Source organism: Nicotiana attenuata, chromosome 11 (assembly GCF_001879085.1).
Source record: "Nicotiana attenuata strain UT chromosome 11, NIATTr2, whole genome shotgun sequence".
NCBI classification, from domain to species: domain Eukaryota; kingdom Viridiplantae; phylum Streptophyta; class Magnoliopsida; order Solanales; family Solanaceae; genus Nicotiana; species Nicotiana attenuata.
In genome coordinates, this window is record NC_031999.1 from 14,145,115 (window position 1) to 14,155,264 (window position 10,150).

The 10,150-nt window shown below is 40.8% G+C and overlaps 1 protein-coding gene across 1 annotated transcript; it reads right to left on the bottom strand.

Moving 5' to 3' along the window:
- LOC109234712 lies at positions 2,258–3,685 on the bottom strand. Its single transcript, XM_019400777.1, has one exon. The coding sequence runs from the start codon at positions 3,683–3,685 to the stop codon at positions 2,258–2,260; it is 1,428 nt and encodes a 475-aa protein (XP_019256322.1).

Genomic DNA, 10,150 nt, shown 5'->3' on the forward strand with positions numbered 1-10,150 from the left:
ATGCCCCATAGAGCATCATCCAACTTTTGCAGCCCAATCTTTCCTATTCACACTCACCGTCTTCTCCAATATCTACTTGATTTCTCTGTTTGACACCTCCGCTTGCCCACTTGTTTGCGGATGGTATGCTGTGGCAACTCTGTGGCGAACTCCATATTTAGCTAGAAGGTTATTCAAGAATCGATTACAAAAATGAGTCCCTTCATCACTGATTAAGGCACGTGGAGTCCCAAATCTCGAGAATATGTTCTTTTTCACAAACGCAGCTACCACCATGGCATCATTCGTCGGCAAAGCAATTGCCTCCACCCATTTTGACACATAGTCAACGGCTAGCAAAATGTATCTGTTTCCTTTGGACGGTGGAAATGGCCCCATAAAATCTATCCCCCACACATCAAAAAGCTCAACCTCTAGAATGTTATTTAAAGGCATCTCATGCCTTCTTGTGATTGTTCCCGTTCTTTGACATTGGTCACACTTCTTAACAAATGCATGGGCATCCTTGAATAAAGTAGGCCAAAAGAGACTGGATTGTAGCACCTTTGCAGCTGTTCTATCTCCTCCATGATGGCCCCCATAAGGTGATGCGTGGCAATCATACAACACTAATTCTACCTCTTTTTCAGGAATGCATCTCCTCATCAACTTATCAGCGCATTGCTTGAATAAATAGGGCTCATAACAGTAATAGAAGTTCACATCATGTAAAAACCTCTTTCTAGCTTCAGATTGGATTTCGGGAGGAAGTACCCCACTCACAAGATAATTTACATAGTCTGCGTACCATGGGGGAGGGTCTTGGGTTATAGCAAAAAGTTGCTCATCAGGAAATACCTCTTTAACTTGGCCAGCCTCCTCCACGTGGTCGTGGTTTTCCAACCTTGATAGATGGTCAGCTAGCTGGTTCTCTGTCCCCTTTCGATCTTGTATTTCTACATCAAATTCCTGCAGCAATAAAACCTAGCGCATCAATCTAGCCTTAGACTCCTTTTTGGTAAACAAATACCTGATAGCTGCATGATCGGTATGGACTATGACTTTTGTTCCCACCAAGTATGCCCGGAATTTCACAAAGGCCCACACAACAGCTAACAACTCCTTCTCAGTGGTGGTGTAATTCAGCTGGGCATCATCAAGAGACTTACTTGCATAGTAGATGGAATGAAACACCGTGTCCTTCCTCTGGCCTAACACTGCCCCGATAGCATGATCACTCGCATCACACATAAGTTCAAAAGGTAAAGACCAATCCGGTGCCACAATAATGGGAGCAGTCACCAATTTTTTTTTAAGTTCTTCAAATGCGTTGAGGCAAGCATCATCAAAGTTGAAGGTCACATCCTTTTCAAGCAACCTGCACAAAGGAGTAGCAATTTTTGAAAAATCTTTAATAAAGCGCCTATAGAAACCCGCGTGTCCCAAGAAACTCCGGACACCCGATCTCGAAAGATATGAAAGATCTCGCTCCAAGCCGTACATACGACTTTCATCGAATACGGCTTCACTGAAATAGGTAGAGGTAATTTTTCAACCGCCTCCACCTTTGCTTTATCAACTTCAATACCGCTCCTAGATACTTTGTGACCCAGCATGATGCCTTTTTGTACCATAAAATGGCACTTTTCCCAATTTAGTACCAGATTCGTTTCTTCACAACGGGCTAGTACCTTGCTTAAATTCCTCAAGCAATCATCATAAGACGACCCAAAGACTGAAAAGTCATCCATAAACACTTCCACGAATTTTTCCACCATGTCGGTGAAAATAGTCATCATACACATCTGGAAAGTGGCTGGTGCATTACAAAGACCAAACGGCATTCGCTTGAAGATAAAAGTGTCGTAAGGACAAGTAAAAGTAGTCTTCTCCTGATGCTCTGGGCATATGACAATCTGATTGTATCCTGAAAAACCATCGAGGAAGCAGTAATATTCATGCCCGGCTAACCTGTCTAGCATTTGATCGATGAATGGGAGTGGGAAGTGATCCTTGCGAGTTGCCTTATTGAGCCTTCTATAATCAATGCAGACTCTCCATCCCGTAACAGTGCGAGTGGGGATTAGCTCATTCTTCTCGTTCTCAACTACAGTCATTCCTCTCTTTTTGGGCACACATTAAATCGGGCTTACCCAGTTCCTATCAGAAATGGGAAAAATGATACCTGCATCGAGCAACTTGATTACTTCCTTTTTCACAATCTTCATGATAGGATTCAATCTCCTTTGCTGCTCTACGCTGGGGCAGTGTCCATCCTCTAGAAAGATTTATGCATGCAAAATGAGGGACTAATACCCTTGATGTCAGCTATAGTCCACCCAATGGCCCTTTTACGCTCGCGGAGGACTCTGAGCAATTTTTCTTCTTGAGTGCTGGTCAAGCTGAATGAAATAATTACGGGCAGTGTCCCAGAGTTCCCCAAATAAGCATAGCGCAGATGCGCTGGAAGTGGCTTGAGCTCTAGCTTCGGAGCTTCTTCAATAGATGGCCTGGGGAGAGTCAGAGTAACAGGCCTGTCCAACTCTTTAAATTTTCTGAACCCATGTACATAACTGCAGGACATATCTAGCACTTGCTCGATTTCACCTATTCTTTCATCTTCACTATTTTCCACATCCCCAATCAATACTCGTTCAACAGGATCTGCAGGGCTCATATAGGGTACTAACGATGTAGCATCATTCTCCACCACCGAGATCATGGATAACTCTTCATAATCGGCTGGTAACCTCAGTGCTCTATAAACATTGAATACCTCCACTCGGTCACCTACTCTCATCGCCATCTTTCCTTTGCAGACATCAATAATAGCTCGACCCGTGGCTAAGAATGGACGCCCCAAAATAAATGGGACTTCCTGATCAGGCTCGTAATCTAGGATAATGAAATCAGCAGGGAATATGAAAGAGCCCACTTGAACTAGCACATCTTCAATCACTCCCTCAGGATGAGCAAGGGAGCGATCAACTAACTGTAAGATAACTGTCGTTGGGCGTGGTTCACCCAACCCCAACTGTCTGAACACAGATAGCGGCATCAAATTGATGCTCGCTCCAAGATCACATAAAGCTCGCCCAACAGCATGTTTACCAATGGAGATATGGATAGTGAAACTACCTGGATCCTTCAATTTCTGAGGTAACTTGCCTTGAATTCTAGAACTGCACTCCTCAGTGAATGCCACAGTCTCGAACTCGGTCAGCCTCCTTTTATTTGCCATAATATCCTTGATGTACTTTGCATATTTGGGTATTTCTTGTAAGATGTCAACCAATGGAATATTAATCTGCACCTGCTTCAAGATATCAAGAAACTTTTTATATGCGGCATTATCTTTTAATTTCTGCAATCTTTGAGGGAATGGAGGTGGTGGCCTTGCAACCAATTGTGAGGGCTGCTCATCCACCGCCTCTCCAGCTGACTTCTCTAGCTCCGTGGCTTTCTCTGGTGTTGATTCTATAATGGCTAGCCTCTCAGTAAAAGTCACCTGTTTCCTCTTTTTAGGAGGAACTTCCTCTAGTTGTCTCCCATTCCTCAACGACACGGCATTAAGGGCCGCCTTAGGATTTGCTTCAGTGTCGCTTGGAAGATCTCCAGTTGGTCTAGTGTTTTGAGCACTGGCAAGTTGTCCCATTTGACGCTCCAAATTTCTCACTGTAGTGATGAGGGATTGCTGTTCAGCCATCATTTTTTTAAACATGTCTTCAAGGTGGCTTGTAGGACTCGCTTGTTGTTCCCCCTGAGGTGGTCTATATTGTTGTTGAGGTGCTTGAGGCCTATATTGATTCTGAGTGCCCTGGTTTCCACCCCAAGAGGAGTTTGGGTGGTTCCTCCAATTGGGATTGTAAGTGTTCCCATATTGATTTGCTTGGCCCCTATTTGAATTACCCACGAAGCAGACAAACTCTGGGTTTGCGGGACATATGTCGCTTGTGTGTCCCTCTCCGCATATTTCACAAAAAGCTTGAACCTGTTGTATCGGTTGTACTTGTTGCTTGTTGATATTCAAGTTCATCTGGTTGACTTGGTTGGCCAGCGTAGCAATCTGTGCGGATAATGCTGAGACGGCATCTAACTCAAGAACCCCTGCAGACTTTTGCATTGTGTGTCTACCCATCTCTCCTTGCCAATCCGGATTGCTCTTGGAGAATTTGTTCAGTAATGCATATATCTCATCAAATCTTTTCTCCAACACTTGACCCCCAGCTGCAGCATCTACCACGATCTTTGTTTCAGAATGTAATCCTTCTATGAAAGTGTGAGCTAGCACTTCATTCGTCTGATTGTGATGAGGACAGTCTCTGAGTAGCCCCTTGAACCTTTCCCAAGCCGAGTATAAAGATTCTCCCGCTTTCTGTTTGAAGGCAACTATCTCACTTCTGATCTTTGCAGTTTTGCCTGAAGGAAAGAACCTTGCTAGAAATTTTCTTGCCAGATCGTTCCATGATGTAATGGAATTTGCTGGTTCTGCCTTTAGCCATCGCTTAGCCTCACCCAACAGAGAGAATGGAAAAAGTGTGAGCCTCACATAATCTGGAGTGACCCCGTTAGTGATATAAGTATCACTAATCTCCAAGAAGTTCAGAATATGCTGTTGTGGATCCTCGTATGGAAGACCCATAAATTACCCGTTTGCATGAAGCAGCTGGATCATGCTCTGTTTCAGCTCAAAGTGCCCAATGATCCTGGGCTTCACTATACTGGAGGTGACATTAGCAATGCTGGGCATCGCCACCTCCTGAACAGCCATGGGTTGCTCCTCTGCCATGTCCACAGGAAATTGAACAAGTGCCTGAATATTATTCGTGTCCCTTGCTTCCCTTAACCTCCTATGAAATGTTCTCTCAGGTTCAGGATCAAAGCCTTAAAGTCGGTCCTGGCTTCTGACCCTACGCATTCAATCAAAGTTCCTGAGATCCGAGCAGCAATCCAGTAACGTTCGGCTTAACGAAATAAACAATTAAAGCAAAAACTAGCAAGTAGCTAATATTAAGTCCCCGGCAACGGTGCCAAAAACTTGTTGCTCCCAAATGCACACGCAAGTATACGTGGTCGTACAAGTAATAAAATGATAAGTCGAGTGTCGAACCCACAGAGAAACTACTCACTAACACACCAATATTGTTGTTCCGTCAAGCTAAATTCAGGTTCAAGAGTTTAATTATGCTAACTATAATTCTAAGTAACAACTAAATTATCAAGTAACGAGTTGATTGTTGTGTATTCAATAGAGGCAAGTATTCTAGGGTTGTGATCGATTCACCAATCGTATTGTGTTCTAATTAACTCTCCATTTTCATATAATTCAGTCATGGTTGCTAATTAATCGATAAGTGCTCTCATGGCCTTCTCCCGAAGTACTACTCACCTATCCTCAATAGATTAACGCCTATATTCCTATGGAATTACTCTATTAAGAACGCATTAAGATTACGATATTTAATTAAGCACGGTGATTAGGTATATTCCTGTCCTAACCACAAATCCGCTCCCCCTAAGGGTTATGATCATGCTCTCTTCAATTCTTCTCTAATATAAACACGGCTTTCCCAAGCATAGTATAGATAGTAAATAGAACCTAACTGTTGGCCAGACAATTAAGCAATTAAACACAGAATTGAAGAAACAACCATATTTGAATGAATTATAATCAAGGTTAAGTTAATATCGAACGACAATATTCATGGCTAAATCACAACCCCAGAACGATGGGTTTTAGCTACTCATGCTAATGTGCATCACAATTAGGTTCAATTTCATCACAAAATAACAAAGACTAAGCGAAGAAAAGAAGAACTTGATAGTCCAAACTCCTCCTTGCCTCTTGCCTCTCGATTTCTTGCACTAAATTATGAAAACCTTGATGATTTGACCTTGGGCGAGCTTGACTTTATATAGGTTAAGTAGGTTTCTTTCCAGATTTCCAAGTTTACCCCTAACTAGTTCTTTTTCGGACGGCACCGCGCGACTTCTCGCGCCTTTCACGCGGTTTTTGCGAGCCTTTCTGTCTTGGCTTGTAATGCGCGTGAACTCTACGCGACTTCGCGCGGTCTTCGCGCGCCTGGGGCTTGATTTCTTCCAAATTTTCATCTTGTTCTTGCACGCACTCAACTCCGAGGGATCGTTTTTGCTCATCAATCATTCCAATAACCTCTTGAAAGCATCATATAAGCTCCTCACCCTGCAATGTACGCAAATCACAATTAGAGCCTATTTTTCATCGAATAACCATATTATGTCATTGAAATGTAATTAAGCGGAAGCATAAACAATAGCTAAATCACCTAGATTTCACCTATTATCACCAATCATACGCATAGTGTTATCGTGTGATCATCATCTCCATGTCTACCCTTCCCACCCCGTTAAGGTATTAATCGCGGAATGGTATCGCTACCTACAGCGTGCTATTACCCATCCCAACTATCAGTCCTGGAGGCTTTTAGGACTACTAATCCTAAAGGGAGGAAGCTTGGCTTTTCAGAGGCTTAAAAGGATAAAATTCTAAGGCGACAATCAAAAACACATAATACACTTAATGGGGAGATAAAGCAATTAAAGGCTCAAGTAGGCCTCCTCATTTAGAGAAACGAATTGTTTAGCACGTCTTACGCATACTGTTTTAGGTCCTTGATTAAAATTAGCGTAGGAAGAATTGATCTACCACATATTTCCTGATAGGGAGTCCGAATTAGTCCTGCTTAGATGTAGTTGCAGAAAAACTTACGATTGATTAATTATCTAACTGTCTATATGTGTTAAACAGGGTCTATATGCATGATATCTATTAGTTCAAAGACGGGGGGAAGAACGAACTGATTGCAAACAATAATAAAGTTACAGTATCGTAAGTTCTGCGAGCACTTTAAACGAGTTACTACTGATTTTAAAGATGAGTGGGAAATTTCAGATTTTAATCGATTACTCCTATAGGCATGCTTTCTAGGTGTTACGAATCTTGTTATGCAGAGATCTTCTAAGCAGGTCATTGATATGATTGGTTTATTTTAGGCCCTATAAGTGGAATTGCCTAATGACAGATGCACGTGCAAAAAATGCAGGATAATCCTATAGGCATATTATCTACGTGATGTGCAGAATTTTTGCAGTGATTTATTGACATGGTACATATTGCGAAGTGCAGAAAACCTATGAGCATGGTATCTATGTGAAGAATACAGCATTTTAAAGTATTAATCCTATAGACATGTTTTCTATGTGAAAATGCAGAATTGAGAAAATATGCACCCTATAGGCATGGTATCTATGTTAAAATGCAGAATTGAGAAAATATACACCCTATAGGCATGGTATCTACGTGAAAAATGCAGAATTGAGAAAATATACACCCTATAGGCATGGTATCTACCCCTTTGGCATGCATTCTATCCCATCCCTTTTCACTATACCCCAATAGTTATTACAAGGTTCATTACAAAGCTTATGACAGACCAAGTGAATCAAAAGAATAAATGAAAATACATCAGTGATTATATCTACATCTAATCAGCCTAATCCAGACTCAAAGTCTAATAATATGAGATAAACCAACTTCCAGGATCGGATTTTTTCAAATCCATTCCCTTATTTGGGATGTGTCAAAGTTCCAAGGAACTTCAAGAGTTCCAGGCAGTGCTTACACCCCAAATATTATTGCAGAACAGATTATAGTGCAGTGTGGAAGGGCCAGCCCTCAAGTGTCCAAGTTCAAAGGGGACTCGAGGTCCCAAGGCAAGGCTCACAAGAGGGGGGCAAGACTTAAGGGCTTAAGAGTAAGTGTAAGTGCAATGAAAAGGAATTAGGGAGGGAGCCAGGGCAGGCTGGTGGTCATGCCCAGCAACTGGAATGCTGGCACACCCCTGACCAGCTTGTCAGCTTAAAAATTAGAGAGTTAGGACCCTTTGAGGGTCGGGTTCAGCCATGGACAGCAATTTAGAGGCTGCCAGGATATACCTTAACTCTATACACATAAGGGAAATGGGGTTATGGGAGATTGAAAGAGGCTGGGGATCCAAAGGACCCAGTCTTAATCCATGACAACAACTTTGTATGTTGCCATGTCTTAAACTACAGCCCAAGCACATAAAGGGGAACGGGGAAAGGGATTCATTGCAGTAACAGATAGCCAAACATAAATAATCATTTTAAAACTGAACTCTATAAAGCAGTAAATTAGGCATGGGCATAAAAGCTTGTAAGTAAACACATTGGATTTTGATGCTTGAATCAAAAGTAGGACATACCAGTTCAGAAGAGCAAGTAGGAAGAAACAGTAGATTTAGGGAAGCCAAATTGCAATCAAGAAGCAAGAGTGTAAGTTTTAGAAGAGAGTTGTGATGATTAAAAATCGTGTGTGTGTTAATGAAAGAGCAGGGTATTTATAATTGCAAACAGGTGTAGCAAATAAGGCAAGAATCATAGTTTAGTAATAATTAAGGAACTATGTACCAATTAAATTCAACGGAAAAGGGTCAAATATGCCCTTATACTATTGAAAAAGGTTTAATATTACCCTCCGTTATGCTATCAGTCTAAATATACCCCTAACGTCATACTATGGGTCCAAATATATCCCCGACATCATGAAAGTGGTACAAACCTACCCTTCCTCCGTTAACTGCCTCCCCTATGAACACATTTTACTGCTACCTCACCATTTTACCCTGTTTGCAGCTACCAAGTTCAATTACTTTGAAGTTCTATCACTATTTTGAAGACTTTACTGCCTCTACTTCCTCTTGCTTTTCAAAATACATGTTGCTTCTCTGGCCGATCCTGGAATTGTACGTACCTTTCACTTGACCTTAAATTTTGTGCTTTATTTTGCATTTCCTAGTGTTGTCGCTGAATTTTTAAGAGATATTTAGGGAAAATTTAGTAGCACTTTTGTTTTAACATAAAACGTAAAGAGAGAAAAAATGGTAGCCTTCCAGAAATGTGGTTGAAGAGAAAGATACAAAAAATTAACTCTCGTGTCTAGGTTGTTTTTCTTTCTCAGCTAAACTAGTTTTCCTGTATCTTTGCTTAGTTTTATATATAAAACAAAATGTATTTTCGTTCGTATAAGCATGAATTTTGAATAGCAAAATCAGAATTTTCTCGGTTCACGTTGTTTCATATTATCTTTAGTTGTTAGCATTTCTTTTGATATAGTTTGTTTGTATATCTATGATCTGTGATTTTTCTTCAAATGAACGGGAAAAAAAGGTTGTAGGGAAGGGATGAAAATGGGAGTATAATGGTGAGTGGCAATGAAATGTTGTCATAGGGAGGCAGTTAACGGAGGAAGGGTAGGTTTGTATCACGTTTATGATGTTAGGGATATATTTGGACCGATAGTATGACGTTAGGGATATATTTGGAGTGATAGTATAACGGAGGCCAATATTAGACCTTTTTCAATAGTATAGGGGTATATTTGACCCTTTTCCGTAAAATCAATCAGCATATAGACTTCCTTTAATTAAGGAGTCCAAATTCAAACGGTAATAGGCAGAAGTTATTTAAGGAAGGAAATCAAGTAAATACCTCGTTCAAGGTAGACAAATAAGGGTAAATACATGGTGGTACTTGATTTATAAAACAAGGAAAGGGAACCAGTAAAATAACCAGTAAAGAATCCCATTGAAAGCCTTGCTCGAGTCAGAAAAGAGGTAAAAGGAAAGTTTTAATTTAGGGAAAAATTAGTAACAATCAATTAAGCAACATTAAAGGAATTCAGAATCAATTAACAGTTGGCAAGACCTTTGAAAGAGAAGCTCTCGTATAAAACACATAGACATGTCAAGCAAGAGGGTTTCAAAATCACAAACGCAGAAAAAGGTTCAAATTCAATTCATAAACTCGAACTGAGTCTGAGAGTTCAAGGTTTCAAAGTAGAACCCTTGTCCAGACATAAAACCAAATTTAGCCAAAGAAACCCCCAAATCTTAGGGTTTTTAAACTCGAATTTGATACAGAGATGAAGAGGCAAACTATCCAGATGAGCTTAGAGACCCTTTGAGAGTCTCATGAGAAGCATACAAGCACAATAGCAAGTAGAACATAGGAACCAGTACAGGAAACAAATTTCAAGAAAGCTTGAAAATAATAAGTTCAGGTACTGTAAACTAAGAAACAGTCGATGAAATACATCTAGAAAGAATCCAGG

Coding starts and splice junctions, on each gene's coding strand:
- LOC109234712 (XM_019400777.1), bottom strand. CDS start 3,685: ATGGCTGAACAGCAATCCCTCATCACTACAGTGAGAAATTTGGAGCGT.